Source organism: Centropristis striata, chromosome 15 (genome assembly GCF_030273125.1).
Source record: "Centropristis striata isolate RG_2023a ecotype Rhode Island chromosome 15, C.striata_1.0, whole genome shotgun sequence".
NCBI classification, from domain to species: domain Eukaryota; kingdom Metazoa; phylum Chordata; class Actinopteri; order Perciformes; family Serranidae; genus Centropristis; species Centropristis striata.
Window position 1 is genome coordinate 14487754 of NC_081531.1, and position 22222 is coordinate 14509975.

Consider the following 22222-nt stretch of genomic DNA (forward strand, 5'->3'; position numbering starts at 1 on the left):
TTTCTCTATTTCAGACTAAATTCTAAAAAGATTAATTTTAAAAGTAATTGGCAGCTTAATCGATAATAATTTTTAGTTGTACTTAAAAGAAAACATTTTTTCCAAAAAGACATTGGTATGTTGTACATATTGTCATATAAAATGCTATTAAAGTAGAAATAACAAGAAAGAGATGTTAACTCTTAACTACACAGCCATCATTTTTTTTATAAAATGGTGGGCTGATATAATTTGACCTCATTATTGTTCGTTACACAGCTTTATAGAGAAAATAAAGCCTAAAATGTATTTAATTGCAGTTATTCAATCATTCTTTACTGCGATGGAATCCGATGGTTTTTAAGGCACGACCTGCCCTTCTCTCAAACTGTTCAGCAGCTTTCAGATACATTTTTCAAGGTCAAACAGGTAGGGATTCTAGACTATTATGTGAGCTGAACTGCTTTGCATTCAGTTCCACAAACATGACTCATCATTTGAATTATGGGCACCTTGTATGAACAAAGACGGCCAGAGACTTTGGAGCAGCAACAGCAGTGTGGAAAAGCTTCTGTGAAAGTGTCGATCTATAAAGCTGTAAGAGGAAAAGGAGGACACTGCACACTTTTGAAGGTCATTGCACTTCCAAAAATGGGGCCTCTCCAGAGCTGAAATTAATTAAGGCGCCAGTTTTAGAGACATCAATGTGAGCCACTGAAGGAAAGACTGGTGATCCTCCATTCTTCACAGCCCAGTGTTTTACGGAGTGATAAAGCATGAACCAACAACAGGCCTGCTGTTGCTGCTGCAACCTGCAACTGTTTCACAATTGCAGAGCCAGATGTTGTAAACATTCAGAGCTCAGCCAAGCCCTGGGGGCATGCAGATTATTTTCCATTTATGGCAGCTATATGCACAATGTGTCAGGCCATTTAGATTTAAAAAAAAGCCTGACAAATCTGTACATCATTTTGGAAAAACACGCCAGTTGCCAAGGAAGAAAATGATCCTGTCTTCATCTTTCTGAGACCAGAACACTACAGATGTTGAAGATGAGGCATTGTCACTCCTGCCACCTAAAAAGAGCAACAAGATCTCCAACCTTAATGACAGAATAGGTCGTCTGTTGATGCCATCCATTAGACCCATACAAGCAACCACTGATCGAGGTTTAGGGCAAAAAAACTCCTGGTAAGGTGTTGTAAAAGACGGTTTTATAATGTACGGAAATGCTATAAGTAGATACAGGATGGTGACCTGACAACCAGAAGCGACATAGTTACGTAAAAATATGATGCACAAAATGTCAGGCACGGAAGTTCAGTGATGTTTAAACCACATCATTTACTTTTTTTTTTTTTTACATCTTCGTTACTCTGAATTGAATATAAGGACAACAGAAGAACATTTTCTCCATTGTATTATTTTTTAAGATTTTTAAAAATATTTGTACTGATGGTCCAGAGTTAGCCATTAGCACATTAAACATTTTATTATGGGATGCAGTGTCCCTTTTTTAAGCAATATGATTTGTAAAGTAAATAAATGTCTCATTCAAGCAGCATAATGGCTTGTAGTATATAAGAAGAGGGCTCTAGCGAGTTTGCATGTTCTCTCTGTATTTGCATGGTTTGCCTCCGGGTGCTCGGCTTTCCTCCCACAGCTCTGGTGAACAGAAGACTCAAATAATAAAAATACTCATGACTGAGAGTGCTTCTCTCCCCTCTCCCCAGTGCATGCTGGGACATTTATAGGAAGGTATGGCACTCAGAGAGAACAGGAAAATATAGATTATGTTTTTGTAAAACATACTGAAATTCAACTTTTTTTTCTTCCTCTTTTTCAATGATTTATGGCATTAGAACTGTGTTTTACTGCACAAAACACATTTTTGAGTTCTCCCTATTTATAGCCATGATTGTGATTTTTTTTATAGAGGTGCAGGACTTAAATTCCAGTGAAAAACGAGGCCACTGTGAAAAAAAATGTGACAGGAACGAAAACATCCTGAAACTGCTTGGGGTTCAGAGAGTTAACTGGTTTCCCTTGATCAATGCTTCACCAAGTTACATGAAAATCGTGCCTGTAGTTTCATCTAATAGACCAAAAACATAACCTTATTGTTATGAATACAACTGTCTTGAAGGATACTCGTGGTTTTTGTTGACATAAAACAAAGTGTCCTTTATACCGACACTGCAGTGGACAAAAGGTCACAGTTGTACTAGTTGGAGGATGTAAATCAAATACTGTAGGCTCAACAATCACCAGTGGTGGTGGAGCACTAACTGAGGCTGGCTTCTCTGGTAATCCTAGCGAGACACTCTGATTAAGGGATTACTCCTGCAACTAATTTCAAAGGCTTGGATCGTCCAGACCAGAGCTAAGAGAGGAGAGCAAGTTTTTTATTTAATGGCTGACCAAGGACGGGGAGTTAAAACACCCAAAACATATTGTAGATAAGCACCTTCACCATGCCTCCAGCACTGACATGTGTTTTTTTCATTACTGGGCTGGTGTTTTTCTAAGACAAGATGCCTCAAAGTCACAGAAAACCCCCTTTTTTTTTAAAGGAGGTTGACAGAGCCTCAAGCAGCCTCAATTTTCAGATGTGCTCTAGAAAGCCATACAGTTACTTCCCAGAAGCCTCAAAGGATGTATATCTCCAGAGGGATCAACTCTCCTGGCTTCATATTGCTCTGATTAAACAGTGAAAAGCCAGTGGACAGACAGATGGTAGCGTGAAAAAGTAGGACTTTCAAAAAATTCCATGCAAATGCCCATCTCAGTGCCGGAGTGTATGTTGTTGACTTTCATTTGAAGCTTCATCTGCTCGCAGTATGAAGAGAGGTAGCTTTCACAAGAGTGTTGTCTGATGTTGTTTTATGTACATTGAATGTGACGAGAGCCATATCCTCTGTCTTTGAAACTAGTTCAGCTCAAAAAGGAGGTCACTTCATTCTGAGACGGTACATGTGGGACTTCAGCGGATGGTCTGATTTGTCTGCTGTAAAGTGACAAAATCGTCTAACATTTGCTTGCTGCAGATAAAGTCCATTTTGAGCTCTGCTGCTTTTCTCTGAATCATTGCTAAATAGATATCTCAGTATTTTCCATTGTGCCACTGCCACCGCAATATACATTGGGACATTTTCCTTTTTTCTCCCCTACTGTGTCATTTAATGTTTTGATGCATATGATCACGACAGTGTGATCATTCTAGTAAACTTATCTGAAATAAAGGAAACAACTGGTATGCCATTTTAGAGGGCTTTTATTTTGAAATTCAAAAGTCAGATTGGTCTTTGGAAATGTTTCATCAAAAGATAAAAAATGTGTTAGAAAGACACACACACACAAGGATTACTATTAGTAATATCCGACACAGGTCAAGTGTAAAGGGTCAATAGTGCAAGTGCAATAATCTGTTTAAACACAAGGTAAGCTGATCATTTCTTGTACTGTGGCTGAGTACTGAGTGTGGGTACTATCAGACATATTGGTATCGAAAACCTTTTTTCAGAACATATATGGCAGATAACTATGCTTTTGGTGATTTGTAAATGGTTGTAGCCATTTATTTAATTTAATTTATTCTTTATTTAACATACAGATGTCGTGTTTGTTTAGCTATTTATTTGATTTTTATTCATTCTTTATTTTATCAGTTTTAATTTCTAGAATTGGTTGACAGTGTACTACACTTTATGTATAACAAAGTATATTAATGTTAAATATTATTTTTAATACAGTTATTTGTTTCCATTGCCTGCCAAGTCATATCGATGCAAAATTGGCATAAAAAAGGTCTACATTTCATTACAGCTCAAAATTTCACCACATCAGCTGCTTGATAAAAAAAATACTCTCCAAAATCAGTATGAGTCTTAAAAACCTTATTTTGGTTCAGAGTTGTGATGAGGATGAAAGCAAAAATACTAAAAAGGTTACATAAGAAATGAGCTGCTTATATTTTTTTTCTATGACTTTAATTACAGAGTAAGGATTTTAATTCAAGTTTGTCAAGCATTACGGGGTGGAGGTTACATTTATTAAGGGGACGTTTCACAACAGCTGTCTTCTGCCAGTGTGCAGGGAGAGGTTCGCAATCAACCGGCATTTTTATCCTCTAAGTAATTTAATACTGTTAAAACAGATGGTTGGGACGAGAACAAGTTGGCATGTTGAGGCTTGAAGTGACATTTCTTTCTGCACAGAAACATTTCCCTTTTGACAGTCTTGAAGGAAACCTTTTGACTGTGCTATATGTCAAAGAATATCATGGTACAGTAGGATAAATGATACATAAGTCAATCAAAAAAGATGTTCTTCAATCTTGGCTGCAGCAGAGAGGAAGAACAGGCTGAGGGGCAGAACAGCACAACAAGGCTGCAAATATTCTACTTTTTATGTCAAGTAATCCAAAGAAGAACAAAAATAAATTTATCCTACCATTAAATATTAACCGTGATGAAATAATGGTATTTTTTTTCTTTTAAAGTCTGTGCCCCTGCTGAAAAAAATGTCCCCAAGAAAAACAATATTTACTCCTGTTCAATAACATTTAAGGAAATAATAGTTTTTACTAAAACAGGGCTCACCTTGAAATACTTTTATTCTATGTACATGCACCAGAAAACATAATATTTACCTCTACCAAATTGTTTTTACTATTTCGTGTACTTCTCTATATTTGCACCACAGCTGTGGCTGGAGCTGACCATAGTTAGAATAAAATAAGAAAAGTACACGTTTTAAAAAGACACTAAAATTGTAGATGTAGTGTGTTGTAGTGAGTTTTGTCCTGTGCAGTGATATATATTGATATAAAATTTGAGACAAAAGACACATGGTGAAAGTGTCAAAGTTCTAAGACAAAAAGTCTGTGGTGGCGACCTGTCAAGCCTTGCCCTAGAGCATACATATATGTTTTTTTATTATAAATGGGACCATAATTTTGAAAATGAACATCATGCTGTATTGAAGAACGAAAACTTATAATGAGAATGTTTACTGAGGTGAATAGATCAAGTAAGAAGTACAGTCATATTTCTATGGATTTGTATACTAACTGCCTTATTTGTGCAACTGATGGTGTCACCCCCTGCTGGCCATTAGAAAGAATGCGCGTTGCCTCTTGGTGTTTACATGGTATTGATGATGGGCTGTGCTGCTTTGTCGTTTCTGTCCGTGTCCTCTTTCACAAATGAGTTTTCAGTGCTTGAGAAAGTGGATATGGAATGGTGTGAAAAGTGTCGCTCGATGCATGAGAGTCGGGGGCCCTGCCACAACATATTTTATGTACCAAGTTTCATGCAACAGTACACAGAGAATTACATGTGCAGCTCAAGTTCTGCGTACGTATTTTGAGTCCTGCAGAATGTTAAACTAATCAGGCACATGGCGTAAATAAGAAAAAAATAAACGTGCATGGAGCAAGAGAAACTGGATTTTTATAGTATTCACAGACACAGTCAGTTTAGTCATGACACCACCTGCATAACTACATAACACTACTGTCTCGTTCCTCACAGAGACAACACGATTGTCTACGTGAAATTGGTTCAATTAAAAAGGAGCTTCCAGAGAGAGCTCAGGTTGGGGCATGATGTTGTTCTCACCAATCCACTGATCCAGCTGGTAGATTACATAATAGTGCCTTAAGGCTTTGTGCAGAGCAGCACTGGGCCTGCTCAAAAACCTCAGAGGGAATTACATGCAACTTCCCCATTCTATCTGTGGAGGCTGAGCAGAGGCTGGAGGCTTATCTGGAAACTGACTACACCACAACAGACACACAAGCATTTCAAAAACATGACACATGCAAAGCTTTACGCCTCATTTTTTTCACAGTGTGTCACCTTTAAGTCTACAGTTGCTGTCATGTCTTGCTGAAATGGTAGACCCACTGCCTACACAACACTCACAGAGATGTACTGCGGGTTGTGTGGAGGCCTTTTTTCTAATTTTATTACAGATTAGACACGCCTCTCTGCAGCCAACATTGTGCACTTCATTGTAAGTGGAACATGGCATCGCAAGTGCATGCAGCAGCACTCTGTGACGTCTGCAGTCACAGTCGCTCCATCATTCCCTCGCTGCTTGAAGTGCACAGCATTACATCAGCAGAGCTCTGAAAAACATCCAGAGGTGTACTTAGGTTAGAACTGCTGAGAGGGCAAAACACACTTTTTGTTGACATCTGCTGGTGTTCAGCTGCCGGCTAGCTGCTGGATTTTACTGTTTACTGAAGATGAGCTTGTCTTGTAATATCAGTGAGATACAGCAGTGGATGAAGTATTCAGAACATTTACATAAAGATGTACTATACACAATTTTCCTAAAATAAAATAATGCCTCTTAATCATCACTGATGACCCACTACAAGTGTGTGATAGTGTTTGTATCTGCATATTTTGTCTTTCTTTCATTTTGCTGTGTTTGGGATGTTTCTGGGGGTCACCCTTTGGGAAAGAAGCTACAAAAGCAAAAAAAAGTTTGAAAGTTCGACAACGACCATTCCTCCATACTATGCATTTAAGCCAAACACTGTAAAAATACTCCAAAGCAAATACGCTATGTCAAACTATTCCTTTAAGAATGAGTCATGCGTCATTTAATTCAGCACTGTTTTGGTCACATTTAAAGTTGTATTTTGAAACAAAAAAGGGAGTCCATAAAGTGAGTTTACCAACTAAACCATGCTTATTTCATTTGATTCAGTTCCATAAAAACAAATCAAATCAAATTGCAGGTTGCATTTTTTTTCATGCAGTTTAGTCAATGTTCTACTATCCTACAACAGTATACCTTGAAACCGGTATTCTGAGATGCAGTGGAGTAGACATATAAAGTGGCTTAAAAAATGCTGAAAGTAAAATTCAACTACCTCAGATTTGTACTTAAGTATAGTACTTGAGTAAACGTACCATAAATCACAATAAATTTAATTCATGCATGTCGCCCAGTGCTCCAGTGTTTATAATACAAATTACAAATAACATTTTGTTATTATCAGCAACTACAGCTCTTCTGGGTCTCAGGAAGAATTGTTATATATATATAAATGAATAAAAATGCCCTGTGATGATTTTTCTAATTGTCGACAAATCCAATGAAAAGAACAAAACCAACAATGTATTGATGTTACTAACAAGTATCGTCTGTGTAGCCAAAGCCTGATTCCTCTGTGCCACAGAGCTCCACTGTTGTCCAAAAACACATCAATGAGCCACACTGTTGCACTGGGCGACATGTTCCTTCATTACCAAGAACACACACACACTGTAGTTTACTTTGACTCAATCCCACACACACACCGTCCTGCTGCTACTGATGAATTCATAAAACACTTGTGTATGCACAAAGGCAGATATATGCACAGACACTTGTTTTTGGTTAGATTTGTAAAGTTGTAAATCTCTGGTTGTGTGTGCAGAAGCCGCACTCGCTGCTACGTTCAACGCACATCTGATAAGGTGTTGGGGGAAGTCACAGACAGATATATCAGTTGACAGTTATTATCGAAGGCATATCTGTATCCGTGTTAATGCTGTCCAATATGTGCCGTTATGAAAAGTTTTTTTTACATAATATATAATACAGAAAATGTTGCTTGGCATGATTTAGAAATGGTGTTAGCTATTCATTTTTTAAAAATATATCTTAAGTCAGCAATTTACTGAAACTGAACAGTAATTATGTTTATTTAGCTATTTATTTTATTCCTATTTATTCTTTATTTTCTCAGTTATCATTTATAAAATTGGCTGACAATGTAATACATTGTTTGTATAATGTAAAAAAAATGTTAAATATTATTCAATACATTTTTTTGCTTGAGAAAATGGCTCTCTGTGTATCTTTGCAGTGTGGTGAAAAATCAGAGCACAATCCACCTAAAAAAAGGCCTATTTTCATTCCAGCTGAAAAAAATATATCAGCTATCACTATATCAGCCACCATATCAGTTGTCGATTAATTTTTCCCGTCTAAAATAAGTATCGGAATCGGTCTCAAAAATCACATATCGGTCGGGCTCTAGATGGCAGAGCGAAATAAACAGTTCACAAAATCAACTACAAATATCGTACTATCCAAAGAATCAATATCATATCGTTATGAACCTGGTGATTAACACTCCTGTTGGCCCCACATGAATTTGTCAATAAGTGCAGGTTGAATTTGGGGCACAAGCTCCTGAGTTCTTCATCCCATTCCTGCTCAGTGAAAACCATGCATCTCCTAACGTGTTGATTTTGAATTTTGTGATAAACTGAAGGATGAAGTGTTCCTTTATGTGTTGACAAAATTCTCCTATTTCTTAAACTAAGTAAACTCTTTAGAAACCTCCCTGGATCAGCTGGAAAATTCATCATCACAGAGCCAAAAACAGGGCTGTTTTTCTGACTTTTTAGAGACACAGTACATGGCTCTCACAGGGCAGCCACACCATAAACATATGATCTTATAGAATATGACACATTACAGTAAAATATTAATCAGACAGTTTAGAAGATACGTCATTAAACTGCTCTCCAGATGCCAGAAAGCTCAGCAACAGACTAAAGCGCCATTTGGTGTTTGTGTGCATGTGTCTGCGTGTGTGAACTGAGGAGACAAATTAATACATCAAAGTCATTTGAAAGCCATCTTAAGGGAGAAGCAGTCAAATGCTATGATTTAAGGGTTACTGGTGCTCGCTGTGTTATGTAATCCTGTTATTCCCTCTTGAGAATACTGTGCTCACATAACAGCAGTTGTTAGAACCGCACTAAATACTGTTTTTCAAATGTTTGTTTTTTTAATTCTAAAGCATAATTTTGCATCATATTGTTGCCATACTTATTTTAGGCAAAGACATGAGAATAAATTTCAAATAACAGACAAAGGGGGATAAAAACTAATAATTATAATAATCATTTAAATAAATCCATTGTATTTTTTTCTTTCTATTTTACAGAAAGACAGAAAGAGCACAATAAATAAAGAAAGACAATAGAAAATAATATATAGGAAAAAACGAATAATGATATATTAACATTAACAGATTTTCCTAATGTGGGTTGTGGGGGGCTGGAGCCAATCCCAGCCCGCATTGGGTAAAAGAAGGGGTACACTGTGGACATTTGCCAGACTGTGTTTCTGAAAAAGTGCCGTAACAAGCTCTGCCTTCATTTAGTCTTAGAACATTCATACTACTTCTGTAACGGTGTAATATTGGCGTCCATTCACATTGCAATCTGGCATTGTGAAACGAAGTTGGAGGAGACGGTAGTGGCGTGTAACAGAGCAGCAGGAGTATGTGTTCAATAAGCAATGGCAGTGGTGAGTGCGTTCAAAACAATGTTGGTGGAAGAACTGCACATCGTGCTGTTTCTCGCTGTAGAGATTCTACATACTCAAGAAAAGTTGTTGCATTTTTCTTAACAGGATTTCGATTACTGTCGGACTGAAGTGAGGCGTGTTTCTGATGATATGGTCCACTTCCATTCTTATTACCAGAGTGCTGGTCACACAAATAACATATGTCACTTATTTTCCATCATGTAGATCCCACCTCGAACAGTCTCGCCAATCTAACGCCTCCGTCACTAACTCCGAAGGCAGTACAGATCTGTGATGTTTCTCCTTCCTTCTGAATATCCCAGCGGCATAATCGGGGGACCTAGTGATCCCAGAGGCATAAATATCGCATATGAAAAGGCAGTCTGAAAGGGGCTATAGAGACAGACGGCCATTCATACTCTCATTCACTCCTATGGGCAATTTAGAGTCACCAATTAACGTTTTAAAGTACGATTAAAGTCTTTGGACTGTGGGAGGAAACCAGAGGATCCGGAGAGAACCCGCGCTCACACACTAATAATTAAAATTAAATACAAATTAATTCATTATTTAAAACACATTCATAATAATACTATATTAAAATAATATTATTAACAATAAGTAAAATAATATTGATAATAATAATAGAAACACACCAAATTCTAATGTTCCTTTTCCTACATTCTGTAAAATTGGATTAATATGTTAGTCTGGATCTAACTGGAGCATTTTCCCTCTGAAGGCTGCTCCAGCTTTAATATGATGAATGTCTGGTACAAAATGCATCAACAGAGCCGTGTGCGTTCCAGTGGATCTACACTCTCACCTCCACTTGGCACAGAAAAGGCTCAATATTTAGAATAATGAAGAAGTGGGAGCTCGTTCTGTGGGTTTGGCGAGAGGACGACTGACACCATTGACTGTCAGTCACTCGCTTCTGTGTTGCTATGGAAACAACCTTGTTGCTCCACTCTGGGGCTAATTCTGTAGAAAAAGAACGAGCTTGTAGAAAGCAAGGAGGAGGAAAAAAAACAAAAACAACAAAACATGGCTGCATGCATGAGTCATCTGCTAACACATTCAGTCAGAGCTCTCCAGTTTTATCACTGCGAGCAGCCTGTCGGAGCTCTTTCTGCATGATTATTGTAGCTCAACACTAGAGAACAAAGGCAACAGGAGACTGGTGGAGAACACCTCTGACTCCAGATGTTACCAAAAGTCAAAGCTGCACTCAGGACATGCAGTAGTGTTCAATATAATAGCAGTCCAATGTGACTAACCGGATTAATCCAGGTTTTTAGTATATTTTTTATTGCTACATGGCAAACAAGGTACCAGTGCAGTAGATTCTCAGAAAACCAACAAGACCCAGCATTCGTGATATGCAGCTCTTAAGGCTGTGCAATTGGGAAATTAGTTGAAAGGGGTGTGTTAAAAAAAATAGCAGTGTGGCATTCAATCAGTGAGGTCATCAATTTAGTGAAAAAACAGGTGTGAATCAGGTGGCCTCTATTTAAGGAAGAAGCCAACATGCATTTCTCTTTGAAAGCCTGAGGAAAATGAGTCGTTGTTGAGACATTGTTCAGAAGAACACGGTACTAAAAAGTTGATTGGAGAGGGGAAAACTTATAAAGAGGTGCAAACAATTATAGGCTGTTCAGCTAAAATGATCTCCAATGCTTTAAAATGGAGAGCAAAACCAGAGACACGTGGCAGAAAACGGAAGACAACCATCAAAATGGATGGAAGAATAACCAGAATGGCAAAGGCTCAGCCAATGATCAGCTCCAGGATGATCAAAGACGGTCTGGAGTTACATGTAAGTGCTGTGACAGTTAGAGGACGTCTGTGTGATCTAATCTATTTACAAGAATTCCCCGCAAAGTCCCTCTGTTAAAAAAAGGCATGTGCAGAAGAGGTTACAATTTGCCAAAGAACACATCAACTGGCCTAAAGAGAAATGGAGGAACATTTTGTGGACTGGTGAGAGTAAAATTGTTGTTTTTGGGTCCAAGGGCCGCAGAAAGTTAGTGAGACGAGCCCCAAACTCTGAATTCAAGCCACAGTACACAGTGAAGACAGTGGAGCATGGTGGTGCTAGCATCATGATATGGTCATGTTTCTCCTACTATGGTGTTGGGCCTATTTATCGCATACCAGGGATCATGGATCAGTTTACATATGTCAAAATACTTGAAGAGTACCACCACGCACACACACAAAAAAAGTCACTTTTGAGTGCTTTGGGACAGTGAAAGCTACTCGTTAAGAAGAGTAGGAACGACCCTCCAATAACAACAGAAAAAGCCGCTAGATTTGTCGCTCGTTGCTTTTTTGAAAAAGAGTCACTAGAGTGGTCTGAAGAGTTGCTAAATTTAGCAACAAAGTCGCTAAGTTTGCAACACTGTTTGTCGCGTCGGTCTGTTGTCACATTCAAACTCCGTTGGTTAGCCATTACAAAAGTACCTGTATGGGAACAGAGGCCGTGGGGAACTAAGTAGTGGCCGTAGCCAAAATACTCAGCTTTCCAAAAAGTATTCAGCGGAAACACGCCTATTATTTTGATTGAGAGACCCTTAGTGGCAAAAATGACATATTTTTTATGTTTAACACTTTGGGCCCTATTTAGGTGGTCAATATTGCATGGTTTAAAGTGCATGTAGGGAGCGAATCCAATACCACTTTTGTTTGTTAAATAGCAGATGGGCATAATGTGAAAGAGGCAAATGGGTTGTATTTATCCTCACAACCCATTGCTGTATGCCATCTACTTTGTTTTTGGTACCCCTGAAAACATGACAAATAAAGCAAGTGGTTTTCTGTCTCCACCGTTTCCCAATTCTCTGTCCCATTAACAACTCCCATTTGACTGCATATGAGCGACTGCACTGGAGGAGCGTGTCCCTGTGTGTGTGATAGGAATGTGCAGATCGGCTCAGACATTATCTGAATCAGCGATTATGCATAAACCATCCACCTGAATGAATTATTGTCTCTCATTTAGAGACCTGCCACACCCACATTTCACTCCCCTCTACCAGCCCCTGTATGCTGTGTTGCTTTTTAAATTCTGTACTGTATTGATGTATGGATGGTTTAATTAGAGAGGCTGCTGTAATGTAAATGTTTCTATACTTGCAGTAATGTCACTGCAGCAAAACTGTAGTTATAAACTTGACAAAACTTGTGCCAGTTGTAATATAGATTCCTAATGTCAAACTACAGAAGTTGTCACACCTTTATCCTGCTACGACATACATAAATACATACTGCATATACTTTATTTAATTGATTCTCTGAAATTTTCAGTTTTTGTTGTACTGGGTTATTTGAGATGTGTATGTTGGTCTTCAGCATATGTTATATACCACCATTGCTATTTAACATATTCAAATGAATTTAAATTTATGAAAAGACAAAACAAATACACTGTAAAATAGAGATCTGAGAGAAAACCAACACCCTTAAATCACAATATAAATGTTTTTTTAAGGCCAGTTAAACCAGTTCTGGTGGTTCATGTAGTCAGTTGTGTTGTTGCAGTGTGATGGTGTGAACTGAGAGTAAGCTCTCCTTTTAATCCTCCTCCACTCCACATGACCTCACTGTGATGCACAAGCCATAGGGAGCTGCCATTGGTGCGCTGTGTGTTCTCCTGTGTGACCTGCAGCCAATCAGAGCCTCTCAGCTCAGCATCCACCCCCACAGGGCAGCCAGTGGTGGAACAAGTGAGGAGAGAAAGAGAGGGGAAAATGTTTCTATGAATGGAAACATGGAGGAGAGGACACTTGTGACGAACAAACCCAAATACTGACAGTCAGGCCCTCCCTGCCCCCGCATCTCCTGATACCATCTTCTTCTTTTATCTATTGGACACTGTCACATGTTCATACATCTGTTTTTTGTTTTTATAGCATGTAGTATAATGTGGCAAACAGAGACAATGACTAGTATCATCATGCAAACAACCACTTCAGTAAAATCTCAACGATAATTATTATTAAATGTCAGAGGGATGATCAATGATTCATAGCAGGCACATGTTGGAACAGCCTTCCCTATTCCCGTCACAATTTAGTACAAAATTAAAGAATCATTAATAGGGAGATGATGACTCAAGTGTAAAAAAAAAAAGTGATGAAATGCATCACTCAAATAATTTAAAATTAAGTTTATATATAATAGGGTTAGGCTGATCAGGCTTCATCGCAGTGGCTGACAGCCATCGATGAAGGAGGATCTAAAGTAGAAGAGAATGAATTAAAACTAAGAAAAACATTAAAGAATGCACATATTTTTATTGTCTATGTAATGCCCATATTTGTGGTGAAATAATCAAGAAGATGATGATTCTTAATGGTGGATTTAACCCCTCTAGTGGATTTGTGTCCATATGATTTGATCAGTTTGGATGACTTACGCTGACAATATCATTGTCTGTCGTGATGTTTCACTGAGGACTTCGTCATGTGCCCAACCCTTATAAATAAGCCTTTGATTGGCATTTTACAGAACGCTGCAGACTTGAAAATAACGGATGAGATTGGCTACAACCAGAAAACAATCTTCTCCATATCAGCTAAAACCATCTGTATGTCTGTGTTAAGTGCACATGTTATCACTCTCTATATAAATGTGTAAAGTGCCGATTAAAGCCATGATTGAATCTTTAAGAAGGACAACAAATATAGCTGCCACATTTTCAAGGAGGTTACTATGGTTACTGCATTATGGGGGCGTGCTTTAACTGCTCTGCTCCTGATGTTTCTAGCCCTTGACCCAGTTTGAGAACAAAATCGAGAACCCAACAAAAAGTATGTTTCTGAAGTGAGGAGAGGAATTACAGGACACATGCTACACATATCTCCGGTCCAGATAACCTTATTTCTGATGCAGTTTTAACCTCTGAAACTCAAGCAGTGTCACATTTTACTCAGGGTGGCCTCGTTTTTCATGGCAATATATACAAGTACTGCACCTCTGTGGAAACTTCTAAATCATGGCTAGAAGCAATATCTTGTACAATATAACAGTTTAATAATAAGTTTAACAATATAACAACCAAAATGATTTTACACAAAGGAGGAGCATAGGATTTAAAGTTTTTTACAGGATCTGGCTGCTGTAAATGGTTTATTTCTGGCAAAATTTTAAATGAGACATATAGTATGAAGGGAATTTTATTGAATTATTACAATTTTTAGCCTAGATTTGGTTATTTTCCTGATGGAAGTGTATGTCACACCTGATTTGTTCGAGGACCATTAGAAGTTTCAAATTTTGGTGATTATTTTTATTTTTGTAGTAATAAATGCTTCCTTTTTGGTGAGAAAGCATGCCTATCAAACCTGCCTGCAGGTTTTATGATATATAGATGCATGATATTATCGGCACGATATCTGTATCAGCCAATACTGGCTTCAAAAATAAATATCGAACATGATATTATAACTTATAATAGGCTGCTGCTTCCTTGAATAAACGCCCGACTTCGAAACCAATGTGAGAATTATCCAAGTCTGTTTTAAGTAGGATGTTTCTTTTTGTACTGTTTTGTTTAAAAGCAATTGTAATAAATATGTTTTAAGTATGTATCTCATTTTGCACAAAGAATGAATATAACATTATTTTAAGCTTTGTATTTTATGCCTGCATTTGCTGGCGTGCAATCATAAGAGTATGCACAATAATACTGTATGTTAATCCCACTACAGGAGAGATTATCTCTGCAATTAGGTGTGGGTGGACAATGATGTAAAATATTGGATATTGGCAAAAAATCCAATATCGTGCCTCCCTTTTTCAGAGGGTTAGTAAGGATGACACTTATAACAGGAATATCCCCAATATATTGCTAGAGCTATGACTAAGGCCGTTTCCACCTTTAAAAGTCTTTAATCTAGTTAAACCATAATTAATGACCAAATAAGGTCAACAACAGGTACAAAATGGGGGTAACTGCCCCAACTGACTGAAATTAGAATACATATTCTTTTTTTTAAATGTTCAATAAGGGCCTTTCTTGTAGTTCAAGAAGTGATATTTTAAGCATAAAACACTGTATTTATACATACACAAACTAGTCTTTTAATATCCTCTTAATCTGATGTTATCATTTACAGTTGGTCTGTCTTAAATGAGGACACATCAAAACTTTTCTTCTTCTTGTTGGTAATTAAATAGCAAACACACTGAATTTGGTGGGCTCTTTTAACCTTTTTTGCTCACAAATTACTGAAATACTCTTGAATGATATGGATAAAATATGCTATGTATTGCCTGAAGATATTCTGATACAGTGTTGAGATGGAAATGAGTAATTGCCTTTTTAATACATTTAACTATTTCTGTGTATAAGATGGTCGTCAGCGCAGTTATTTGTAGTTTCTGTTGTTGCCATGGAGAGAGGAATATTCCCTGTTGTGTCTCAACTTTACATTTGAACTTTTTCCAACACTACAGCAAACTGAGAGCAGAGCAGAAAGACAGGGGAGGCAGATTGTAACTACAGATATGAAAAGGGAAATTGTTAGTGGTTGATAATAGGAAATGCAAATCCAGACTATTTCAATGGCATTCATGGAAATATAATGTGCTTCACAGAAAAGCAGAGACCTTTAACATTGAGTTTACAAAATCCAATAAAAAAAACAACTTAAAACAAGGTAATCAAATGTTTTATTGAACTTATTTTCAACTGTTCAATTTTTGAAGTTGATCTAAATGCAGCTGCATGTGAATGCTGTTGTGCTAAATTATAAAATTGGGCATTTCAAACTTCTGCCCTACATGGGTTCAGATTAGACTTTGATTCTAAAGAGAATGAAACATTTTTCCTGTGCTTTCAAAATGTATTCTTGGGGGAGTAAATGGTGTAGAATTTGGGTGCCTTTCGAGAAACAGAAATGTTTTGTTTCAACAGGAAGTTTACCGATTGTTTTCTGTGCTCTTTTACTTCCTCTTTTTTATTCTGGACTTTTCTCTGGGAAAGCACAGAGAGCTTTTATGCAAGAGACACACTATGAAGGCTTTGTTTCATCTACCCACACCAGTTTCACCAATTTGCATGCTTAACAGATAACTTGAAGGCTCTGACAGGCCCACATATGACAAGGCATGTCAGAGAGATGCTATGAAACAAAACCATGCACAATTATTGTAACCAAATACTGAAATTAGAGATCTGAGGATTTAGCTAAAATACTCGTACATAGTCATAAATATCACAAGCGTCTCTTTAGCGAGAGCTCAATTTATTAAAGAGGTTTTCATTGATGTAATTTCATATAAAGGCCACAAAGGCCCTTTAACACTTATTTCACAACATTTAATTGTGTAATATGTTCCTGTGTTGCACTCAGCCAACCCCAGTTCATTTATTCGTTTTAAATGCACCACAATGATTATTTCAAGTGCGTAATAATCCCACCATCGTGCATGCACGTCGTACATCTCTTAGGTTTCAGCTGCAGCTCTGTAATAAATAAACACATATGAACCAGCCAGAGCTACATTTATGGTTGTTTAAATTAAACCTTTTTTTTAATTACTGTTTATTTGTATTTATTTTTTCATTAGGGTAAATGGGACCATTACATGTAGAATGAACTTGCATAGTTAAACTAAAATTAAACTTTTTAGTTTATGGAAATGCAAGCGCAACCAACATTTCATTTACATCCAATAAAGTTATTTTCTTGTGGTCAGTAGAGGTCGCTGTGAAACTGTAGCCAATACACTTAAGCAGAAGAAGACCGCTACTAAGAGAGGCTACCGTACTGTCAATCGTAAACTTTAATTGATGAGTTTATGTGAAAAGAGTTCATTCTAGCCTTTTGTATATATTGTCATTACAAATTTGGACTTTTTTAATATTACTTGTGTGATAAGTATTCTTTTTAATTTATCATTAATCCTTTTTTATTATTTTATTCCTAACGATTCTGTTTGGATTTTTAGTTATTATTTATTTATTTAATTATATATAATTAATGTATTTCAGTACAGCTTCACAAAACAGCTTGCAGCTTTCTGAGTGACTCATTATCTCCCCACTGATTTCCCAATTAACCAATCAAGATCATGCAGAAAAGGTCAGAAACTCAGATATTCTCTCCTGATTTCAACCTTGATTACGACCTGCTAACCTGACCCGACCTCGGTTTCATGAAAGGCTTTTAATCAAAACTTCACATCAGTCCTGCCACTTTTTGTACTTTCTGCACTAGTATCAAGAATAAAGTATCTGAGGTATAACTGGCTGCAGATGATCATATTTGTGCTGGACAGACATGAATAATTCATTTTCATTAGCTCTGGAGCAAGACTTGGCCCTCACGCCTCCTCATGCCGTTAATGTCACTTCAGGTGTATTTTCAACTTAATTTGAATGTGAAGGGACGGCATCCAGAAGTTGGGTTTCCATGGTTACCTGCATCTGGGGGTGACCCAGTTGTCTTGGTGACTCATGTGCTGCAAGCCTTCAGTCCTTCAAACGACCCCCTCTTCCTCTTCTTCCTCCCCAACACTCCCGTTAACCTCAACAGGAGTCACACCTCCCTCCTCCAGCACAGATGCACACACACACACACACACACACACACACACACACACTCACAGCTCTGGCCAGATGTAGTGATGTACTGCTGCTCTCACACGGAGCTGTTATATCATTTAAAAAATTCTTCAAGGCACAAATTACTGGCAGCAGCTCACTCCAGCTGACAGGATATCTGTGGGTCTGACAGGAAGTCCTAAATGTACTCAGTTAAATTGTTTAAAACGGAGTGTGCAGTGATGAGAGGGTCATCTCTCAGCAAAAATATACCAACCAAACTGCGACTAGAATTTTATGTTTTTTATAGCATGTGCTAGTAAATCCCCACACGAGTTTGTCCGTACTCTTAAAAAGGCGGTTGCTAACAAGAGGTTAAATGAGACCTACAGTGGTTGCTGGGGAGATTAAACGTCACCACGGACAGGAACTCTCTCACTAGTCCGCCTTACAATTCTTAATTGAGCATTGTGTATTGAAAAAGTAAAAAGAAAATTCAAAATTAGATTTTATGTTATCTTTGGTGTTCAAAATGTTGATTCAGTAAGTCAAAATGATACCAACTTGCATGGTAAACATTACAAGTGTCAGCATAAGCAGAAAAGTATTCAATAATAGCAAAATAGCATCCAAAGAGTTAAAAGTGCCCCACACCAATATCTGGGCACGGATTTGCAGTGGCGCTCATGGCATCTATTACGTGCTTAAAAACTACCAATTGTTTTTTAAAAATGGTGCACATTTTGATTTTGCGACTGCAGCTGAAGGTGGACATGAGGGCTGTCACTTTCCCCCAAAATCCAGATTGAATTAATGAAAAGTAAAGACAATTTGTTCAAACCAATTCCATCTTTTATGTAATCAGAATCCTCTATTATACAACCTTTTGTTTTCAGCTTTGTGACAATACATTTTTCGGATAATCCCATAGACTGTAGAGAAGAAGTGACGAAACCAATTTAAAGTCTCAAGTTTGGCCTTTTGACCTTTTGACCAGCTTGGTTTCAGTTGTGATCAGGATATGTGCTGTATTTGAAGTTTCACTGCTAAAGGAAAATCAAAACTACTGTATGGACTGAAAACTGTGATCACAAATATGTATTTAACATTTCTGTGTTGCAGTCTTATTACTTAACACCAGGCATAACACCATGTAATGTCTCAGTCTGTTATAGATCTAAGAATAGCAAAAACCAATAAAATAAAGATTGTTGATCTCCCCAGAGGATTATTGTAATATGATTTTTCTCCCTGACCCATTCATAACTGTGTCGTCTCTCCCCACCACAGTAACTGTCCATGCTCCCTGGCTGCAGCCCTGGCCAGAGCCACAGCAGACAGCCTCCTGCAGACTGACCTCACCATCCACCACCTCAACAAGACTGTGGAAGATGGAGCTGACCCATTACCACGTGAGTCCTCTGGGAGCCCATGAGACTCTCTCTCTCTCTCTCTCTTGCACACACGTATAGAGCCACAGACAAATTAGGTCTCCCACACACATGCTCAGCAGGCCTCTAACCACCAGGGCTTTGTCCCAGTTCTCCCCCGCAAACCTGCATTAAGTGGTGTTTGACCACTAGAGGGCAGAACTCCAAAACACCACAGACCAACAGATTCTCATTAAACTATAATAAATAATATTCTCATGATGTTAAGTAGTGCTGAAGTTTAGTCTAACATACATAAACTGAATCCTTTTACTCAAGTAAGACTAGAAATGCCACGGTCAATAAAAAATATTTAATTAAAAGTGAAAGTCCTGTATTCAAAATGATACATTAGTATTATCGACAAAATGTACTTAAAGTATAAGAAGTAAAAGTTGAATGTTTCCTTTCACAGTTATAGAATGTTATATATTATTCTGTTAATGTTGTAGTTCATCAATGTAAAGCCGATTTTAGACTACTGGGTTGATTAGGAGTATTGTACTGAATTATAGAGACTTCAGTTCTCTGACGGTAATGTAAAGCTAGGAAAATATTACATTACAACTGACATTGCTATTTAGTTTAGTTGCTGCCTCTGTCCACAGCAGTACATTGCTTGGGGCGTGTCAACCTCCATCTACTGTAGTTATTTCACTGACTATTGATAAGTACCTCATACAACCGCAATGTAAAAATCCAAACTATCTCTTTAAGTCAAGACAACCAAAACATTTTGGCTAAAAAAACAACAACCACAAAAATGCTTTCCCAAAAATTCAGTATCTGTCTCTCAGTGACAGAATGTACTGTCTAACTGAAAAAATATTGAAAATATAGCGTACACTTTTTTAAGGTCCAGGTTGTACCTCGCCTCTCGCCTAATGACCCAAGTGCAGATAAGCAGTTAAGGATAATGAATTCCATATAGCTGCTGTCCAAGTCCACAGAAGTACATTGCCTAGCTTCCTTGCCTGTGCTCTTGCCTGCTTCTCCAAAGTGGGCTCATGCCGACCTCCTTCTGCTGTAGTGAATACACTGACTAGAACTCAAACTATTGTGCATCTCACTGTGTCTGCTTTCTCAAAGTAAGAACTTCTTGTGTTGTGTAACAGCCGATTGCAGCCTGTTTGATGTTGCTTCACCGCAATCTGCTGTTCACTTTTTTCCCCTGGGCAAGCCTTGATGCCAGACAGTGCTGAAACATCTTCATATTGGATAAAGAGTCAGTTCACACAGTGATGTTGAGTATCGGGCGATGTGCGTGTACTTTTAGAAGGTGAAGGGAGGAACTGGGACACGGTGTAGGCTGGTCCGTCTCTAACTCACTGATACCATATTTGGGAGAGCAGCGTGAGACAGAGGACAACGGCAATGACAGGATAGACTATTCCACCTGCAGCTAACATTAGTAGGTCAAAGCCCATGTACACACACAGCCTGTGTCTTTGTTATTACAGAGAGCTGAAGCCCTGATTACTCTGTTCTACTAACTTCTCAATGACAGTTTATGAAAAGTAAAACATGTCCCTGGGGGGCTTCAGCGGTGGGGACTTTTGAAAATTTGATTCTTGACACAGCAGAAAAGGGAAAACCATTAATTTAAAATGTCTCTTTAACAGCGTCATCTGACATCTGAAAATTTCATGATTTTCCTAAACCAAAATAATTGTTGTTCACGACATTAACCAGATAAACATTCAAATATTCCTTAAACTTATTGCATCACAGACGGGGCACATATTTTTGAGTGAACATCCATTTTTAGTCAAAAACTTAAATAATACAATCATTGGAGCACAACAGATATTATGCTGATGATCAGCTGATACTACCTATATACCTACCAAAGGCATATCAGTATCTGTGTATAAATGGTGTCTGATATGCGTCTATATGAAAACTTTTTTCTACAGAACTGCAGAAAATGATGCTTTGGAGATTTATAAATTTCCTTTATTTAATTTAATTATTTCTTCATTTAAATAGCCAGCAGATGACTGATACTGAACAAACAGTACTAATGTTTATTTAGCTATTTATTTTAGTTGTATCGGCAGTTTACAATGACAAAAACAATGACACCGAACATATATTACTTTTTTTTTAATTAATTAATTAATTAATTTATTTATTTATTTGTATTTATTTCTTATTTTCTTTTTTTCATGTAGGTTTAATAATGTGTTATAATATTGAAGCAGCCTTCTGTGCTATATCGTCATATCAGTGCTAAATCAGTGCACACTCCCATAAAAAAGATCTCTTTGGCTATATCGGTTGTTGGTGAATTGTTTCCAAATAAATGGTCACTGTGTGTGTGTGTGTGTGTGTGTGTGTGTGTGTGTGTGTGTGTGTGTGTGTTTTAGAGATGGAGTCTGTGAAGCTGGCCTGGCTGGTGTTTAACAGACTCTTTGAGATGTGCTGCCTCTGGCTGAAGGAGCTGCCTTTCCGCCGCCGTCCACAGCCATACTACGAAACCTCCATCCACGCCATCAAGAACATGAGGCGCAAGATGGAGGACAAGCACGTCATTATCCCCGACTTCAACACACTCTTCAACATTCAGGTAACTACAACTTCTCCACATCACGCTTATTGATTTTATAGCATCGGCTTCCTTTTTGTACTTCTTCCTTCAGCGCTACTTTTATACCGTTTCTTCCATTTTATTGTTTGTTTATTTCAACACTTTCTGTGTGGGGCTACAACTATGTTTCATTATGCAGTCCTGTGTTACGTAATGACCATTTTAAATCACTGAATTCTTGCTTTTTTGCTTATTATGATGTAATTTTGGAATTACATCATAGGAATATCAAATGCTTCATATCCCTAAAATCTGTACAACCTAAGCTAAAAGCCTACGTAGGTCAATAAACCATAATATTAACCATTTCTCCCAATCTCTCTCTGACATTCCTATCAACCA

At 37.7% G+C, this 22222-nt stretch overlaps 1 protein-coding gene across 1 annotated transcript in view; it reads left to right on the forward strand.

Annotated features, from left to right (window-relative positions):
• Positions 1-22222, forward strand: part of ppm1e (protein phosphatase, Mg2+/Mn2+ dependent, 1E) — a 45827-nt gene that overhangs the window by 13793 nt on the left and 9812 nt on the right. Inside the window, exons 3-4 of the mRNA XM_059351143.1 lie at positions 19151-19272; positions 21660-21859. Coding sequence (XP_059207126.1) covers positions 19151-19272; positions 21660-21859 — 322 coding nt within the window. The remainder of the gene's footprint in view (positions 1-19150; positions 19273-21659; positions 21860-22222) is intronic.